The following is a 21,100-nucleotide window of genomic DNA, read 5'->3' on the forward strand; positions in this document are numbered from 1 at the left end:
GGATTAGCCTGCTCAATGACATGCTAATGCCATCATTCTTCCTTTGCACAAATGGTCAGGGTGATTGTCTTTGCAGGCTTATCTGCTAGCCTATCTATTTCCTTGTTTGCTTCTCTTGGAGGTTTGAGTTCTGGGGTCCTGTGCTTTTCATTATGATTGATGTAATGTTGGTGTCTGTCCTCATGTCTGCCTGCTGATCACTACATACGTCATGTCGTACCGGAAGCTCATGACTTTATAACGTTTTAAATAAAGATACTTGTCTTATACAAATGCATTGATTCGCTTCAGAAGGCCTTTATTAACTCCCTGGAGTCATATGGAATCTTTTTTTTTATTTTTTTTTTTTTATGGATGGATGCATTTTTTCTGTCTTCAGAATTTGGGCTACCATTCACAACCATTATAAACTTTGGAGGACAAGGGATACTTTTAAATATATCTCTGATTGCCTATATACATGCCTATATTTTAATTTTGGGGTGGACTATCCCTTTAAATGTTTGAAAAATTAAAGAGTAAAGAGTACTTTACTTTCTCAAGGGAAAATTAAATTACTGTAATTAATTACACACTGAGAATGAAGTATATTACAGTTTTTCTCAAATGCTAAAACACAAAAGCCAATCCTCTAAACCAAATGACCAGTTGTCTAAACACATTTACTAAATCTAGCCATCATTTTCCAATATCATAAACACATTTCATATGAAGACACAATTCACAAAACACAATCCTCCGTTCTCATAAATCTCAACACATTTTTCTTTGCTAAAACACAAGTTGCAAAAGAACTCTGCTCATATTCTCAAATGAAAGCTCATGTGATGCAAAATGCTTGCCACAGTCAGCAATATTTGAACACAATGAACACACCTGGCGTCATTCATTACACACAACGACTCAAAATTGAAGACACTTGTTGCTAATGCTGTGACCACATGTATAAAAGCAAGTTCAGAGTGCACAGTTTGCTGAAGATTCCAAACAAACACAATGGATGAAGGCAGAATCAGGGGAAGAGGAATTCGAGTCAGAGGAGGGAGAAGAGCTGGCCATGGAAGAAGAGGAGCAGGCCAACGAGGAAGAGGAGTTCAAATCAGAGGAGGAAGAGGAGCAGGCCAACAAGGGAGAGGAGAAGGTCCAGGAGGGAGAGCAAGACAACCTCGCACCATCATTACGGACGAGATGCGAGCAACAGTCATTGACCATGTCATTGTCCATGGCATGACAATGGCTGAAGCAGGACTACGAGTCTGTCCAAACCTGAGTAGGTTCACCGTGGCCACCATTATCAGGGCATTCAGACAACACAACAGGTATTGTACTCTATTGCTTTCTTTGTCACAATACAATTTTACAAGCCTGTGAAAGTAGTCTATTGGTTTCAAATCAGTTGTTACTGTATTGTAAAACGTCAATTGACAACACATGTTTCTTTCTTTAGAGTTGAAAGAATGCCACATAGAGGTGGGAGGGTTGCCATATTTACAGCGGCACAAGAAACCCTCATTGTGGATATGGTTCGTGAGAACAACCTCATCAGACTCCGGGAGATCAGAGACAAAGTCATTGCCGATAATGTCAACTTTGAGAGCATTGATGATGTCAGCTTGGCCACAATAGACCGAGTTCTCCGGCGCCAAAAGATGCGGATGAAACAGGTCTATAGGGTTCCCTTGGAGCTCAACTCTGCGCGACACAAAGACCTACGTTACGAGTATGTGCAAGTAAGTATACATCCATGTTCACAGTATAGTTAGTGGACATACTGTGTTGCTCAGTGGCCTACATTACTTCTGGACAATACTGTGCTACCTGACTGACTATTGTTCTGAACACCTGTGCACTTTCATATTTTCACAGAGGATATTACAGTTGGACGCGATGGCCAGACCTCATGAGTACCTCTTCCTGGATGAGGCTGGCTTCAACCTGCAGAAATGAAGACAAAGAGGCCATAACATCATTGGCCAAAGAGCCATCACTGAGATTCCTGGCCAAGGGGTGGGGGGATTGGGGATTGTCCACCGGCATGCTGTCCTTGGGTTTAAAACCCAACGACACCTTCCTAGAGGAGCTAAAAGACATCGTCCTGGACCGCCAACAACACCATCCTGGGCCCGCACATCACATTTATGTGATCATTTGGGACAATGTACGCTTCCACAAAACAAACCAAATCAGAGAGTTTCACCACCAACAGTAACCACTTTTAAACATCTGTCTGCCACCCTACTCCCCTTTCCTGAACCCTATAGAGGAGTTCTTCTCATCGTGGAGATGGAAGGTTTATGACAGACAACCATACACTAGAGAGAACCTCCTAAGGGCAATGGAGCTGGCCTGTGTTGACATCCCAGTGGAGGCCTTCCAAGGATGGATTTGCCATTCCAGGGCGTTTTTCCCGCAGTGCCTGGCAAGAGACAATATAGCCTGCGACGTGGATGAGGTGATGTGGCCCGATGCAGCTCAGCGACATGATGCCGCACAGTGATTGTGGTGTGTGGTGTGAATAAAGTAAATAAAAAAAACTTCACACCCTGATCATGTTTTCAAGAGTACTGTTGTGTGCAATAGATTCTATTTTTGCATTGAGTTGTGTTACAGTAGTGTACATGCAGAATTTACTATAGATTTATACTCTTCGTATGAAACTCACAAATCTAAATGCCTAATCCTCTGCAGAGATCTAAGAACATCCATTACTGTAAAGTTTCTAAAAATATGCATTGGCAGTTATGAAACAAAGAACCTTCTCACAAATTGAGCATTGTGTTGTAAATGCTCAATTGTTTTGCTGTAGTGTGTAATGATGTGTATAGTGTTTACATTTTTGAAAGCTTCGAGCTGCTCTTTTGGTGTGAAAGTTTGAGTTTTGAAGTGAGAAGGTGTGGTTGTGTTTATGTAGCTTTAGAAAAGGGTGTTGTGTTTAGACATTGGGGAACATGGAGGAAACGTTTGTGAAATGTGTTTTAGCATTTGAGAAAAACTGTAAATCTATATTGTAATGATTAGTAATAACTTGGTCAGTTGTATGACACAGACATTTGCTCTCAACATTAATTCTTAAGTCTTAATAAAATGTGATTGTACATCATTTTAATCATATTTCTTATAAATGCTCCACTTATATATTAATTTATTTAAAAAACAATTAGCAAATATTACATTGTACCTTTAAAAAAATTAGTTTTTACTACTGAAGAATATGTAATTACAAACCACGTCCACAGAATATGTTTACATAATGATCGTCACAAGCTAAATTATGCCATACAGCTACACAACGTCAAATTATATTTGCTAAAATTCTATGGCTTATCTAGACTTAAATAAGAGAATGACTTTGACTTAAAAATGTGCAGGTTCACATTTTTTAAAGGCAGACTGCATCAGAACAGTATTAAGGGACATTTACATACGCCATAGAAATGCACAACAATCATACAAGAACAATTCAGCACCTTTGAGGTTAAGTGTCTTTAACACAGCAGGGATGCAGAGCATTGAGGATGGAGAAAGGTTAGGGGTCACCCACATCAAGCATGTTTTTGTTAGAAGTTATTCATTCTGCAATCATCTTTTCACTTTTTCAACCTTTTCAACACATCTTTACATAACTGCTTTGCTTGTGCACCTCCTATTGGTTAAGAAATGAATGATCTCTAGTGGAGAAAACATTCTGTGATCTTTCAAGAACAGGTCTCATTATTTCCTTTCAAAGAAATAGGTTTTGTAAACCTCTGAACATCTAAAACGAGACTGAACATTCTGTTCTCTTATTAGGACCGGACTTGGCTCAGATTGAGCTGCATTTTTCACTCTTTCTTTGTTAAAGTTCATTAATCTGAGCAAGGGTCATTTACACTTTATGCAAGATTAAACCTCCTCTTTCGTCTTCTTTTGTTTTTAATCACACTACTTGTCACTGATCTCCACTGATTTGGCTTCTTTAACGACATTCTTCAATGATATTCAGGCTAAATCCTGATTCACAGTGGATCCAAAAAGCATGGTCACTTTTAAAATTTCCTGAATGCTATTGGATGACTTACAAAACATCAAACCAGTGGCATTTGTGAACAATTGAGATTTTCTTAGAACTTTATTTATTGGAGCCATTTTGTAATTACATTTAAACAAGACCTATTAATCCTTTTTAAAGGGCCAGTTGTGGCCTAACGGTTAAAGAGTCAAACTGGTAACCTGAAAGTTGCAGGTTTGAGTCTCAATACAAGCAGGAAATGACTTTTTCAGCAAGGCACCTAACCTCTAATTGCTCCCTGGGCGCCACAGCAAAATGGTTGCCCACTGCTCTGTGTGCGTGCACACTAACTGGGTTACTATACTTGGCTTCACATGTCACTTTTAAAGTCTTGATTTTGGTCTTCACTACCATAGGCTTGAATGTTTAAAAAAAAACACCTTATTTTTCTCATATTTTACATTGTTGCAGCTCCTCTCTTCCCAGTCTGTCAGTAACGCTCCTTCTGAACAGCGCAATGTGCACTGATTGGTCGACTGGACCAATGTGCTGTGATTGGTCAACTGCTTCGAGAGTGTTTTGGAAATGTCACACTCCCTTACCATAACCGCGTTTGATCCAGGGTGGATAAAACAGTGTCTCTTGGACATGATGACAACACACTACTAACGCAACTCAAATCAGGCCTTGTGCAGGAATTATTTAAAAGAGGACAATTGTGATGGAAACACATTGTGAAGGAAACACATGACTACAACTGAGCCGCTTAAAAACAGTTCTTACTGATATAGAGAATAGCTCCCTTTGCAGTGACTTTTTGCTTTGCAACTTTGCAGATCTTTTTCATGCTCAAACAGCAACATTACACAGTAGGGCTGTGTCTGAAATCACCCACTGCAACCATTTGTAAATTTAATGCATCTGGCTTCCAGTGTCATTTGCTTCCAGTTATTTTTAACTGTACAAAACAGCTTGTTACGCTGCTTGATATTGCAAACTTGTATTTCTTGCAATATTGTATTGTCTTAATTATAAACACGCTGGTTTGTAACGCAAGCAGTTTTACAGTTTACTGCACTTTGATATTCTTCTCGTTTCCCTATAGCAGCTAAAACATCACAGAACATCACAGAAAATATCTTACTTCCACTTTGAAATAAGCTGGATGCACTTAAATAGGGCACTATTTCAGGGGACAGCCATTTGTAGTGGTATCCGAAATCATAGTGGACGTTATCGAGTGCACTCATACACCACAATGCACCGCAATAACGAGTCTACAACCGATGTACGCTCAACAGCTAGAGAATACCAATAATGCACTGTGAGAATGTGAATGAATTCCTGCATCTTACCAGAAGATGGCACCTACAGCTGAATCATCCATCCATCAAATTTCCAAACCACTGGTCCAATGTTGGTACAGCGTAATATCATACAGGTACAAATACCCTTTTAATTGATTATTAAATTGTTTAATTAAGGTTTATACATGCTAGTTTCCATTACAGAGTGCAAGTTAAATTTTTTCATTACTACCTGGAGCTGCCAGTTTGGCCAAGTTTCAAATAATTATTAAACAGTAAGCGCAAACTATGCAAAAGCAGCAGCACTTCCGGCACACTCAGTGTCCGAATTCACTCACTCCTTTTCATTCACTTCCTCAAGTGGACTATATTAGTGGAGTAATGTATTGAATAGTGAATGAGGGTATAGGGGGCAATTTCAGACACAGCCTTTGTGCCCTAGCAGAGTAACCTCAGGTGTAGTTCCATCACATTATGGACATATTCTACCAATGTTTGACATCCAGAAAATATCCAAATACTTTTAGTCTAACCAAAGACTATAGAATAACACAAGACGTGTCACTCGTATTGTTTTGATTGGGAGAAAGTGTAACGCGCAATATGGCGGATTAAGTCCCGCCTTCTAAATAAGAGCCAATCGCAGACTGGTAAAGTCATCGCGTCACTTCAGCGGCCTTTAGAATCACCGGTTTCTATAGAAACAGTCAGACGCGCGCCTCCAAAGAGACGCGCATTTAGGTCTGCGCATGCGCATTAGCTTGATCCAGCCTGAAAAATACAGTTTTTTTGTCATGATTCGAGCGTTTAGAAACTAAATCTATGAGCCGGTTGTTGTTTGATTTCATTGGTGATTTAAAATATGAAATTTATTCGTAAGGTTGGCGAACAGTTTTGGAGAATTTGATGTTTCCCCATTCAAAGAGATTGCATGATGCCCAGGATGCCCGAGAGGCGTTTCAAAGATGGCCGCCGAGTGAAATGACTTGTCTTAAAGGGACTTTGGTCTAACATACACTTGAACATAGGCCTATGGCATTTATTCATAAGTGTGGATGACTATAGTGTCCTAATACTTTTTTGGGGACACTGTATAAAAGTGGATAAGCTATACTTATTATTTTAGTGCATGTTATCAACACATCTTGTAAAGCCAACAAATTTGTTTGACATTTTTCAAATCCAATTCATTATGAAACACAAATAGTGCAGTCAAGAATTTGCTAAAGCAGGCATGTTGGGTAAAGGCGATTACAATTATTGTGTAAACTGTCATTGCATAATTAATTATGCATTCATATGTGAACAATGAAGAATTTCCTTTAGTATGCGCTTTAATATTCACATATTACAGAGTTCAAGAATCTCAACATGAGTCCCGCTAAAGGGCAAAAACTATTCAAGCACAGCATGCATCAGTTATTTAGTAAATATTAATGCAACATGGCATAATTACAGAGCCTTCCTGGAACCTTCTTCCGCACTATTGCATTCTGGGGCAATTATGTGGCCCCAAACAATGATCATTTGTTCACGCAGACAGTGAAAAACAAGTCTGTGTCATTTGTATAGCATGGAGCCAATTTATCAGTCTGTCTGAGATTGGCAAAGGACTCTGGCTTTAAAAAGGAGAAATAGGCACTTTATACATAGGAAAATAAATTTTACGCCATCAAATTCCTCTATTCAAAACTGAATTCTTCACTGTATGAGAGTCTTCAATGAATAACAGTGAAGTGATAGCAAGCTATACTCCACTCATAGTGTTCCACTGTAAGAAACATGTCACTTTCTTATTTTTTTTAATAGGTAAACAAACTATTTAATCAAACAAATAATCAAACCAATTAAAAAACACAAACAAATAAATATAAATATTAAAAATATAGAACAATTCATAATTATGTATAATAATTCAATTAATAAATACATTTTTTTTTTAATTGTATCACTTTCTGATAGAATTAAACTAAAGGGTAACAAAAATGTTTGGCATGTCAATTAGTAAGGAATGAATGAATGAATGAATGAATGAATGAATGAATGAATGAATGAATGAACGAACGAATGAATAAATGAATGAATCAGTCAATCAATCAATCTGTCAATGAACGAATCAATCAGTCAATTAATCAATCAATTAATCAACCAACCAACCAACCAACCAACCAACCAACCAACCAACCAATAAATCAATCAATCAATAATATTTTACTTGTATCACTCTCTGATACAATCATGCTATGGTAATATCAATTTATTAGTATGCTAATAAGTGCATATTTGAAAATTGTTATTTCAGATGTATATTACAAAATAAAATATATAGGACTTAAGTTGAAGACTTGCACTTAATGCAAGTCTACAACTTAGGTCCACATCATGTATAAAACATGGCACAAACATTGAATAATGCTATAATAGTTTTAAAGTCTTAAAGTTAATATAATCGACAACTTAGGTCCACATCATGTATAAAACATGGCACAAACATTGAATAATGCTATAATAGTTTTAAAGTCTTAAAGTTAATATAATCGACACCAAACACATTGTATAATGAAAACAAAGTACATTTTTTACATTTTAAAACAAATTGTACAAAAAAACCTTATTATTGTGAATTGGAAACTTGAGAATAAGAAGCTATAGTCTCTAAATAGTCTCTTTATGATACAATATAGATAGATAGATAGATAGATAGATAGATAGATAGATAGATAGATAGATAGATAGATAGATAGATAGATAGATAGATTATTGTAAATGGAAAGGTTGAGAATAAGAAGCTATTCTTTAATACACTTGTTTATAGACCCATAAAATAGAATCATAAGAATTTTTATTTGTAATTTTAAAAAGTACACAAAAACTTTGGTATCCCCACCCTCAGAGGTACTTACTGGCTGTATGGGGGCAGCAGGTGCCATCATAACTTCCTCTCCTTCTCATTCTGAGCAACCTTTCAACAGCACCGCCCGCTTGCAGAGTCTCCCACTGTTTATTCTGAAGATACTTTTCCTAAACTGGAGCCTTTGAGAGGAGTTTTCAGCACCCTGCTTGTGTTTGAAGTCCAGTTTGAAATGAATGCTGGCTTCTCTTGACTGGCATCTTCAGCAGTAACTAATGAGCCAGAGAACAATGGAGGACCAGGGAGGACAAATGGGAGGAGAGAGTGGTTCCGCTTGACCTGGACCAAACCTGCCTGCTGTGGCAGCCACTTATTCTTTGGGCTTTTCCAGCCATGTTTGCCCTGACACAATTGAAGCTGCTGCCCCATCCCCCCCCCCCGTTTACAAGCTAATGATGATACAAGCTAATGGCTCTCACAAGAACAACACTGGTTTAGCAGTTTAAAATCCAACAAGAGAACGGGAATGATCTAAACCCACCCAGCAAGCAAACCCCACCTGAACTTTTATGGTACAGCCAGAGAGGCAGTGAGTACATGTGCAAAATAATCATTAAAGTAATGCACCAAAGTGTGTGTTGAGATATAGAAATTTATGGTCCCACTTTATATTAAGTGGCTTTAACTACTATGTACTTACATCAAAAAATAAGTACAATGTACTTATTGGGTTCATATTGAATTGCAAAACACTTTTGCTGCTAGTGAGGTGGGATACGGGTAAGGTTAGGGAAAGCTTTGGTGGTATGGGTAGGTTTAAGGGTAGGGGTAAGGTGTAAGGGATGGGTCAACAGTGTAATTATAAATGTAATTATAGAAATTAATTACAGATGTAATTACATGCAGGTGTTTTTAAAATATAAGTACAATGTAAAAACACGTATGTACACAATAAGTGCATTGTATCAAATTATTAATTTAAATGTAAGTACATAGTAGTTAAGGCCACTTAATATAAAGTGGGACCAAATTTATAATTGCTTTTGAATTATTCATAATATATTTACTATGGTGACTGGGAGGGGACATGTTCGTTCACTTAGTTTTATTGTGTCCACGACATTAACTCATGGGAATGTGATAATATTTCGTAGCCATGAGATATTAATTCATGGGAACATCTTATTAACTCTTGGGAATGTGATAATAAGTTAAAGATAATAAGATAAACATTTTGTTGAGGTAACGGCCTCGAGATCCTTGAGGGAATGATATTTTTCTCATGGCCACAACTTCTTTATGTTGACACAACCTTAATGAAACTCAAAAGGCTGAAGATCAGAGTCCTGGATTAAGATCCCCAATGGCACATCCAATTTGCAATTTAGAAATTTCGATGATCAGACACCTAGTGAAGAAACAGGTATAAATACTAAATAGTATTTTGATCATGCATCGAAAGTTTGACTGTCAATGCTTGTTTTCAGAATGCTCACTAAATTTTGTTAAAGGGGTGGTTCAGTGTTTTTTTCTAAGCTTGATTGTGTTTATGGGGTGCAGTTTAACATGTCTTAATGCTTTGTTTTTCAAAAACGCTGTATTTTTCATACATTTTACCTTTATTCTACACCGCTGTTTCCATCATCATTTGAACGGCTGGATTGACTTCCTGATTCTATGATACCACTTCCCTCTGAAATAGCAATGTGCTCAGATTGGTTAGCTGGCCCAGTGTATTGTGATTCGCTGAAGCGTCCGGAAACACCACGCCCCTTACCATTAGCTTGTTACATGTGCTTCAGTGGAAATGTAAATAATGGCGTCTATATTGCTGTATCAAATTGAGCCCGAATCAGACCCAGATAGCAGTAATGATGAAGAGGGTCAAGCAGAACCTCTACAAGCACGGTTTTTAAAGGACGTTTATTAATAAATTAAGTATTTCCTTTTGTACTTGTCAAAGTGTTTAGATATGCTGTTACTTGTAAATGTTACTGCTGTTTGTTAGCTTTCAATATATGGTTTTATTCCTGATTAAAGCTTTACTGTAGTTAAATACATGACTGAGTAGTAGCATTTTTGTAAAGGTAAACAACTGTCTCTCTATGAACATAGAAGTTTGTTGGTGTTTGCTGGAAAAGTATGCAATAGAATTTAGCTAACTGGCTAGCGAAGCAAAACCACGTTGGTCTTTGTTTACGTCCTTGATGTAACCAAAAAGTAGCAACAGAATACATTTAAAAGACATGTACAAATAATAAAACGTACTTACAGTTTGGGGCCCATAAACAGCAGCTTCTGCTTTTAAAGTTTGCAAATCCAGCATTGAATCCAGCATTCCATAATGCCGTGTGACATGGCCTCGCCCACTTTTTTTGCATGTTCCTGTGTGCAGGGTTTATGTTAATTGTAGAGGTTTATGATGTCACCAACCCAGAAAGAAGCTAGTTGTAGTGCTATAACTTTAAAAGACTATCTCGTTTGCATTGAACTTTCAGCGCTGTAACTTTGCAGATACTGTCTATGCTCAGTAGCAGCAACATTACACACTAAACTAAAGTTTACAATCTAAACTAAAACTAAAGTTAAAAAAGTGAGATCACAATGAACCACCCCTTTAAAAAACACAAATCACTACCCTAACTCTTGTATTGACAAAACTTATGAGATACATACTACCAAAGTTAGTACAAAGCAAAATTATATAGACAAGTATATATTTGAATTTATGTAAATGTATATGCTCCCTGCAAAGCACTTGGTATACATTTTTTAAAGGATGCAGTATAAAAGTTTGTAAGTTGTTCATTAAGTGTATTACAGTTTTTTTACAATTGCTTACACACTAAAATTAAAAATAACACCCAGTTACTGAAACTTTACACTCAAGGAGCAAAACCTCAGCCCAGATCTGCACAACTATAAGCACATTCTCAGCCTCACACTTTTTGCAAAACACTACACACATTGTTTTGCAAAACACTAAACACACTTATCTACATCAGATACAGAAATCTAACATAATGTCACTTCTTTGACATTTCAAGACACTGCTTTCCAAAATACCACCCCTATAAACCAATTGATCAAACATGGCAGTCAGGTCTGCAGACACTTAGGTGCTTAACTGTAAACTCAACAATCAGGTGCAAGTACTATAAAAATGGAAATATGTGAGTTTATGTGTCTTCAACAAAATGGAAGGCAATGTTGCAGTAAGAGGGAGAAACATCACTGGCCACAGAGCTATTTTGGAATGTCCTGGGACAATGTGGTGGTAACATCACAATGTATGTTGCAATCACGCAGAATGGGGTCCTCCACCAGCATGCCAACTTAGGCCCTTACAACACGGCCCACATATTCACATTTTACAGACTACACAAAATCGCCACAGCAGAAGACCACATGGATGCAGAGCAGATGAGATACATTGTCATATGGGACAATGTATATTTCCACCTATCTGCTCTGGTCTAAAACTGGTTTCATTAGCGTCCACAATTTTCACTCCAATACCTCCCACCAAACTGTTCCTTCCTTAAACCCATTGAGGAGTTTTTGTTTTGTTTTGTTTGTTCGTTTTTTTGGCATGGCGGTGGTAGGTTTATGATCTCCAGCCCTATATCAGGATATCCCTCATTCAAGTCATGGAGGAGGCCTGTGACCTAATTGATGCAGGGTCTGTGCAAGGATGGATTCGCCATTCAAGAAGATTCTTCCCTCGCTGTCTTGTGAGAGAGGACATCGCCTGTGATGTGGATGAAGTGCTATGGCCAGATCCAGCTAGGCCAGAGATGATGCTTAGGTGTTTTTTTTCTATTTTTTTTATTTACAGTTTTTCTTAATTGCTAAAAAACTATAATCAGGCTTTTGAACTAAAATTTTAAAACCATAACACCATTTATCAAAAAGCACACCCATTTCCCTAAACTCTAAACACTATTCCCCTGTTTTGACACATGAGTCAGATTTGTTGAACTGTCAATGCAAAACTCTACACACAAATCCCTTCATTTCTTATTGTGTACACCATGTGGTCATTTTGAAAGCACTACCATTCCATATTGTTCACTCAAGTCAGCAAAGCTTGAGCTCAATTAGCACACAATTCCCCAGATGAAAACACTAAGAGTCAAAACTTGATCACACATAAATCAGATCCTTCAATAAATAAATAAAAGGGCCTGAATCAGTTTATTGAGTTTTGGAACAATGAATCCAAAGAGAAATGAAGGAGGAGGGAGAGGAGGAAGAGGAGGAGGACGAGGAAGAGGAATATGAGGGGAGGAGGTAGAGAAGGAGGACGAGAACAAGGAAGGGGAAGGGCAAGGACCAGGAGACAATCAGTCTCAGATGAAATTCGAGCCACTTTAGTTGACCCTGTCCTTGTCCATGGTATGACTATAAGGGAGGCTGGGCAACGACTACAGCCAAATTTGAATTGCTTCACAACAGAACCTTCAAGAAGGAAAACAGGTAGGTGTACTTACAGTAACACTGCTCTGTAACTTTTGAGTGCTGTATTCTGTGCTGTGACAACACATAAACTGTTGCACTATGCTACTGTAATAAAGAAATGCATCAAATTGCCTCGCATACAGATAGAATTTCAGTTCTAAACCCGATAGAGGAGTTTTTTTCAGCATGACGGTGGAAAGTGTATGACTGAGAAGCTTATATCAGTGTTCACCTCCTCTAGGCCATGGAAGAAGCCTGCCAAGACATATGCATGCCAGGGATGGATCAGGCAGTCATGTAGAGGATATTACCCCCACTGCCTGGCTAGGGCCAGTTGTGATGTGGATGAGATTCTCTGGCCTGACCCAGACCAAAGAGCTGCTAAGGCAGATTTTTTTTTTTTTTTTTATTATTTTGTTATAATTTAATTTTTTTTTACTGTGTTATGAATGAATATAAATGTGCAATGTATACATTGGTTGTGTCTTTTGTGTTCATCAAGTGAAAAGGTTTTTGAGGGGGGAACCACAAGCAACATAACTTACCAGTTTTGGAAATGGTGTTTTGAATTTATCTCACCAGTGTGTTGAGGGGGGAACCACAAGCAACATAACTTACCAGTTTTGGAAATGGTGTTTTGAATTTATCTCACCAGTGTGTAAGACTATGTTGTATTGTGTGTGGTTTTGAGAGCTTGTGTGTGATGTCTGAGGGCAAAGTTTGTTTTTTTGGCAAGAGTGAATGTTTTTGAGTGTAGAGCTTCATTTTGAGCTGAAAATAGGATGTTTGGGGAATTGGGTGAGACGTTATGGATTTGTGTTCACTGTTTTGAGAATATGAGGCATAGTTTCAAGAAATGTGTTTAAGCAATCAAGAAAAACTGTAAAATCATGCTTTTGTTTTGTCTCCACAAAAGTTTTTGTTCATGTAATATATTGAATTTAGAATATGTTCTGATTTTCAGTGCAAAATGCAACCTTTGGAAAGGCATGGAGGAACTGAATGGTTTTACAATGTGGTGAGAAATAAATATTTTCATCAATGTACAGTACTGGTCTTGTGTTTTTTTTTTTGTTGTTTGTTTTTTTTTGTCAATATATTCATGTACTTTACTCTCTGAATAAAATATCTCTGAAAAAAAAATAAAACCCCAGACTATTTCATTAGAAAAGTATAAATGTTACAAGTGTTTAAGGTTGAGCATAACAGTGTGTAAGTGAATCAAACAGAATCAGAACGGATGAACCATGTGTGTTCCATACAGTGTCAAAGTTGGGTTTTGTTAAATTAATGTAAAGTTTTGAATGAAGTGTTTCATTTTGGAAAAGAACTGAGGTGTTCTGCTACTTGTGTGTGTGGATCTGTGAATTGTGTGTAGTGTTTTGACAAAATGAGCCTTGTTTTTAAAATTGTGCTTAAGCAATCATAAAAAAAATTGAAGTTGGCCATATTTCTATATATTAAAGGAATAGTTCACCCAAAAATTTGAATTCTGTCATTAATTACTCACTCTCATGTCATTCTTTAATAGATCTTTTTGATGAAATCTGAGAGATTTCATCAGATGTCACCTTAGATGTCTTGCGGCTTTACCGTCAAGCTGCTGATAAAGTGAAACACCGTTCAAGAATCACCTTAGACATCTTGCGGAAGAAAGGGCTCCCTTTTGTGCGTGGTAAACCTTACAATCACGCTGCTGACCTAAGACTTGATGTTGTGAACAGGGAAAGTGGCAATGGTCTGACAACCACTCGGCTCCAAAACACCCAAAACACCCACGCTTGAACGCTGGCCAAACCTGCGGTGGTTCTTCAGAGTAGCGATGGGCGCTTTCGAAACACTGCTTCATGAAGCTTCAAAACCTTTGCATTTCGAAACTGAGGATGTTTACATCTCATATCTTCAAACTGATGAAATGTTCCCTTCCAAATCTGCATTCTGAATAATAAATACATTTATTCAACTAACCTGTCACAATCCAGTGCTCGTCTTCTCATTAACTGTGTTTTTCTTTTACTGATCATATTCCAATACCTGTTGAATTTACATTTATAGGTGAATTTGACCATAGGTGTCATTTGCGGGTGGGACGGGTGGGACATGTCCCCACCACTTTTTGAAACATCTCGCAGCACGAATGTATACTAATACAAAAGAAACATCTCTAATTGATTAGCAATTTGTTCGTTTGTGTTAAAAAAATAGGCGATCTGGCGCTGGGATGTGTTGTTTTTGAAATCATGTTGAGTGCTCATTGCTGCTGTTATCAGTGGTGCAATAGTCTTCTCTTGGCGCTCGTGCACACTGTGCAGTCTTCACATGGACAAGCGCTTCAATCTATCGCTTAACGCTGTTGCGGCCGGAGACTCTATTCGTTCCTGTTAAATCACAAAACAAAATGCACATAAACGTCCCTGCTCTTAATATACAATTACTGATAAACATCTTTGGTTTTAATGAGAAAAAAATAAAAAGGATTACACAAGAGTGGATTAGAACCCAGAACCTCTGGTATGCTGAACAAAAATTCTACCCCTCGTCCATCAAAACAATCTAATACTAAAATCAGATCAAAGTATTTATTATTATAGTAGATGTAAGGATGAAACTCATACTGAACGTGAGGCTTATGTCAATACATTTTGTGCATTTTTTATTGTAATGCAAAACCATGCTTAAAATATGGTTAGCAAAACCATGGTTAATTTGTGTTAACAACAATAACCATGTTTTTTTGTTTTATTTGTAGTAAAACCATGGTTAATTTTTGTAAGAGGAGTATTAAAATGAATAAATATGCGGTAACTGCTTTAAAAAAATGTAATGATGTTAAACATTAAATCAATCTTAAACAGCGTTGACAGCGTGTGAATATTAATTAAGAATTTTGCCATGTGTTAATTACATACAGTGAAATGATTGTCAATGAAAAATTACACAGAATAATGACTAAAATATTTAATACAAATGAATAAATATGTTGATTCTGATCTTATTCATCAGGTCTCACACACACTGCAGCATCATGATCACTATTTAGACGAGCACTGACATCATGTGGTGAAATAATCATGTATGTTTATGAGCCACGGCTTTCTCAGATCGGCTTATGTTGATACTAGTTCCGTTGAGTTTGGAAAATTATGTACACATTAATCATCAGAATAGCTCTGCTTCTCTCTCTGAAAATGTCCAGATTTTGAAATCATCCTGCGGATGCTCATTTTAAGAGGCATTTATTCAACTGGGTGATTACAGCACATTGAAAATACATAATCGGAAGAATAGATACACTGCTTCGACAAGCACATCCGGTAATCAATTCCACCGTTGCAGACCTAAGACTTGACGTTGTGAACAAGGAAAGTGGCGATGGTCTGATGACCATTTGTAGTGTCTTCTTTCGCCTCTGTGAAAAATCACTCTTGAAGTTAGTTTTGATGCCAGAAGATTGGTTTTATTACATGCAAATAAAACTGAGTTGGTCTGCAGAGCACAACTGCCGGATCAGCTCTCGCATAATCTTTTTATACAGTTTTTCTATAGCTCTCCACCCAGGTGTGATCAATACATCTTATATATTTTCAAACTCTGCACCAATATTGTTTATCAGTTCTTCCATTTGTTGGCTGTGAATCCAGTCTGTTTTGAAAAGTGGAATGAGAGACCCCACATTAGAGGACCCCGCTCATCCTGTAAATATTCTTTAATGGCAGAACGAGACACTCAGCTTAGGTACAGTTAACATATATCTAATGGCAGAGGCAGAGCAAACATATCCCCAACCCCACACTGCTGTGGAGATTTCAGAACCAAACATCTCCATTCCGTTTGATTAAGAATGGAGTAAACGATTCTGAAATATAATTATGATCTTGCAACTGGTTCAGCCTTGCCTGTGGATGTCACAGTTATAAAAACATTCATTATGATGTCAAAAAGTTCTTTCATGACACAACTTTACATGTCTTCTTCATCCTATGTCTCTCGTCTTTCCACTTCCTCGTTTCCATTTGTTGGCTCATATCTGCTCCATCAATCATTTGCGAGTCGTTGCAATAGTCTTTCCTTCTTTGGCAAGGGAGGTACCTTACTACCAGGGCTGGGGAGTAAAGAAATACATGTAACGACGTTACATATTTAAAATACTGTATTTCGTTTCAGTTACATTTTAAATATGGTAATCAAATTACAGTTACATTCAAAAAGTATTTTAGATTACCAAAGTGATTACTTTATTTAATTTAATATTAATGTAAGCTGTTTGAGGATTTTTAACCGACGAGGCAATTGTTGATGATTCTCCGACTCTGTCTGTTTAAAAAAAAAAAAAAAAAAAAAAAACGCGCGCAGCCTGTTCAGTTAGCAACCAGCAGAGTGCAGACATGCAATCGCACGCAAAAATGGACGCGATAACAGTTGGTAGTAATGCGCAGTAATGCGTTTCTCTCGTGGAAATTCAAAGACAGTTTTACTTATAAACATGAAAAAGGACGTAACATCACAGTGCAATGCAAGCTATGTCTACCTGCGACAAACCTTCTATCGGCTTCAACGGATTCAACATGTAATCTGAAAAAGGATCTTGAGGTAGGCTAAGTTGTTCTTGGTCTTTGAAAATATTATTTTCCTTACTTATTCCTTATTTTCCTATGTACTCATACATTGAGCTTTAATGGCATGCTCATTTGCTCTTATGGCCAATCATACTTCTTTGTGTGTCTGTGTAAAGTTCATGTGGGCTGAGGACTGTCCTGGCCCCTTTTTGGGCTTTCAAACAGCCATTGCTATCAATACAGTTGGCAGGGCTAATACTCATTTTCTATTATAAACAATTTGTTTTATTAAATTTTTCAATGAATTTCAGATTTACAATTTGATAATTCAGTTATCTCTTTGTATTATAAACTGATAATTTCTTAAACACTCAACCCACTTTGTTCATGTTAACAGTCAGAAAGACAATATTTTATACTTTTACACAGAATCAGCTCCATCATGACATACTGAAAAGAAAAGAAAGTTAGATGCGGGGTGGACAGAGCAAAGCTTGCTTTGCCTTCCCATGTTTTACGCTGCACAAGTGTGGCACTTTTTTTCCCCACAACAATAACCTAGGTACTGACCAGGATACTTAACCAAATTCATCCATGGCCATCATTTTATTGAGCATAATCTGCCCTGTGGGCCTACATATTACAATTTGTATACATCTGTTTTAAATGTGTTTGTTCCCACAAAATCTAATAGATAAATTGGTTTAGAATAATAGGCCTACTCACGGAACAAACGCAGTGCCAGTTCTGTTTTTTCCGTAAGTAGAATAGGGAATGCATAGGACACACAGCGTAAGCTATTTGAAGAATATGAAAGTGCGGCTTTGGCGGAAGCACGTGCATATACAGTTGTATTTTTTTCCGAAAATGACCGATCGTTTTGCTAGATAAGACCCTTATTCCTCGTCTGGTATCGTTTAAAGCCGTTTGAAGCTGTACTGAAACTGTAATTTTGACCTTCAACCGTTTGGAGGCCATTTAAGTCCACTATAAGGAGAATAATCCTGGAATGTTTTCATCAAAAATCTTAATTTCTTTTCGACTGAAGAAAGAAAGACATGTACATCTTGGATGACATGGGGGTGAGTAAATTATCAGGAAAATTTTATTTGAAAGTGAACTAATCCTTTAAACACAGTATACAAAGAATTGCGGTGAGACCAGTGAATAATCAAGATGAATTAAGTTAATAAAATAGTTAACAAAATTTGAAGCAGTCTCTATAGTGATCATTAAATATGCAGCACCTGTGCATGCAAAGGGAAGGGATAGGAGTCCTTCTGTTTAGATCATCAGTCTTTGGAAGCTGTTTGGCTGTTTCTATGGGTCATCAATCTGTGATGGCACTCAATGGCCTGGTGTTGTGGTGTATGGTCTCCGTTGTTTCTCTGCCTCTCCTCAGTCTGGCTTTTGATTGATCCTGCCACAGCCTTGCATTTCAGGATGTTCACTTCACACTCAGGAAAAGTCTCTAGTGAAAGTTTTAAGGCAGGAACAGACCAAGCCGACAGTCGGCCGTCGGGCAGTTTTTGTTCGTCGGCAGACTGAGTTTTCTCAGTGTGCTCCGCACCGTCAGCTGAAGTTGGTACTCATCGGCTTTTTTTCGATGGATTCAACATGTTGAATCGGCGTCGGAGCTTGTCGGTCCATTGGGCCATCTGATCATTCTGATTGGCTTTTCAGCTACTGCCACCTGCTGGTACGGAAAGGCATTTAATCTTACGCAGGCACAGAACGGGTGTGCTACTTGGCCGTCGACCGTTGGTTTGACGGGCAGGCTCCAACGAACAACACAAATTAAGCAAAAACTGCTTACCTTGTGGCCACCATTGTATTGCTCATTCAGCCAGCCCTCTGTGGTCTTCCACTCTTCTGCTCCTTTCCAACTCTGTTCGCAGCGCCAATTTGTAGTGTCTTCTTTCGCCTCTGTGAAAAATCACTCTTAAAGTCTTGGGGTTTTGATGCCAGAAGATTAGCTTAGGCACAGTTACCATATATCTAATGGCAGAGGCAGAGCAAGGACATTCCATTCTCTCACAGGCCTCTTACACAGACATAGTCAAATACATGATTATAATAGCAGAATAAAAATGGCTATATTATGCTTAAATCTCTATATTCTGATTAATAAAAAAACTTCAACACTCCGAAACGCCTGGTTCTTTCGACCATGCAGTACGCTGGTCCAACCTGTGGTGGTTCTTCGGAGTAGTGATGGGCGCTTTCGAATCACTGCTTCATGAAGCTTTGAAACCTTTACAAGTGTTTTGTTTCAAAGCTGCACATACATTATGTATGCTTATGGTGGCAAAAATAAAGGATTCAAATGTTAACACTGACTGCTTCTACATTTTTTCTAGTTCTTATTATGATACATCCATTCTGAAAATTCTTTGAACTCACACCTCCATTTGAAGACCAGAATCCTCAACATCTGAGAAGGTTTAAGCACCTTGAATATGGCGCCTTAGACCACTCGGCCATTCTGAGACTTGCAACCCAGCACCTGATGATCAGTGCTGTCACTGCAGCCTCCATGATGTCAAAATACAGAAAGAAGTGGATAACAATTACTGCACATAGATGATTTCTAATTCTTTTTGCAATCCAATCATTCTTAAAAGTGCTTTGTCAGAAGTGGTATTTGAACCCACACCTCCATTTGGAAACCAGAATCCTCAACATCTGAAATGGTTGAAACTCCTTGAGTCTGATGCCTTAGACCGATAGGCCATTCTGACACTTACAGCAAAGATCCTGATGATCAGTGCTATTACTGTAGCCTCCATGATGTCAAAATACAGGAAAAAGCTGACAACACTTAGCTTCATGTACATTATTTCAAGTTCATATTGCGTTTCAGTCATTCTAAAAGTTCTTTTCTCAGAAGTGGGATTTAAACCCACACCTCCATTTGGAGAACAGAATCCTCAACATCTGAGAAGGTTGAAACTCCTTGAGTCTGGCGCCTTAGAGCGCTCGGCCATTCTGACACTTGTGACCAAAATCATGATTATCAGTGCTATCACTGTAGCCTCCATGATGTCATAATACAGGAAAAAGCTGACAACACTTAGCTTCATCCACATTATTTCAAGTTCTTTTTGCAGTTCAGTCATTCTAAAAGTAATTTTGTCAGAAGTGGGATTTGAATCCATGCCTCCATTTGGAGACCAGAATCCTCAACATCTGAGAAGGTTATAACACCTTGAGTCTGGCGCCTTAGACCACTCAGCCATTCTCAGCATCCCAGCACCTGATGATCAGTGCAATCACTGCAGCCTCCATGATGTCAAAATGCAGGAAAAAGCTGACAACACTTAGCTTCATCCACATTATTTCAAGTTCATTTTTGCAGTTCAGTCATTCTAAAAGTTCTTTTGTCAGAAGTGGGATTTGAACCCACGCCTCCATTTGGAGACCAGAATCCTCAACATCTGAGAAGGTTGAAACATCCATGATGTCAAAATACAGGAATAAGTGGATAACAATTACTGCACATAGATGATGTCCAATTCTTTTTGCAATCCAATCATTCTTAAAAGCGCTTTGTCAGAAGTGTGATTTGAACCCATGCCTCCATTTGGAGACCAGAATCCTCAAAATCTGAAAAGGTTAAAATTCCTTGAGTCTGGCGCCTTAGACCACTCGGCCATTCTGACACTTGCATGCCAGCACCTGATGATCAGTGCTATCACTGCAGCCTCCATGATGTCAAACTGCAGGAAGAAGATAATATAAATTACTGCATATACAATATTTCAAGTTTCTTAATAAAATCAAGTAATTCTAAATGTTTTTTATCAGGATTGGGATTTGAACCTGATGATCGATGCTATTACTGCAGCCTCCATGATGTCAAAATACAGGAAGAAGTTGATAACAATTACTGCACATAGATGGATTCCAATTCTTTTTGCAATCCAATCATTCTTAA

General features: G+C 37.9%; 1 protein-coding gene and 1 non-coding gene across 2 annotated transcripts in view; both read right to left on the reverse strand.

The window, feature by feature from the left end:
- Positions 1-8,367, reverse strand: part of tagapb (T cell activation RhoGTPase activating protein b) — a 30,747-nt gene extending 22,380 nt beyond the window's left edge. Inside the window, exon 1 of the mRNA XM_048208436.1 lies at positions 8,199-8,367. Coding sequence (XP_048064393.1) covers positions 8,199-8,228 — 30 coding nt within the window. The 5' untranslated portion in view covers positions 8,229-8,367. The remainder of the gene's footprint in view (positions 1-8,198) is intronic.
- Positions 8,368-20,713: 12,346 nt separating this feature from the next.
- trnal-caa lies at positions 20,714-20,825 on the reverse strand. Its single transcript has 2 exons — positions 20,788-20,825; positions 20,714-20,759 (listed from the first exon to the last, which is right to left on the reverse strand). It is a non-coding gene; the product is annotated as a tRNA-Leu (tRNA).
- Positions 20,826-21,100: the final 275 nt, after the last annotated feature.

This window comes from Megalobrama amblycephala, linkage group LG11, assembly GCF_018812025.1.
Source record: "Megalobrama amblycephala isolate DHTTF-2021 linkage group LG11, ASM1881202v1, whole genome shotgun sequence".
Taxonomy (NCBI): domain Eukaryota; kingdom Metazoa; phylum Chordata; class Actinopteri; order Cypriniformes; family Xenocyprididae; genus Megalobrama; species Megalobrama amblycephala.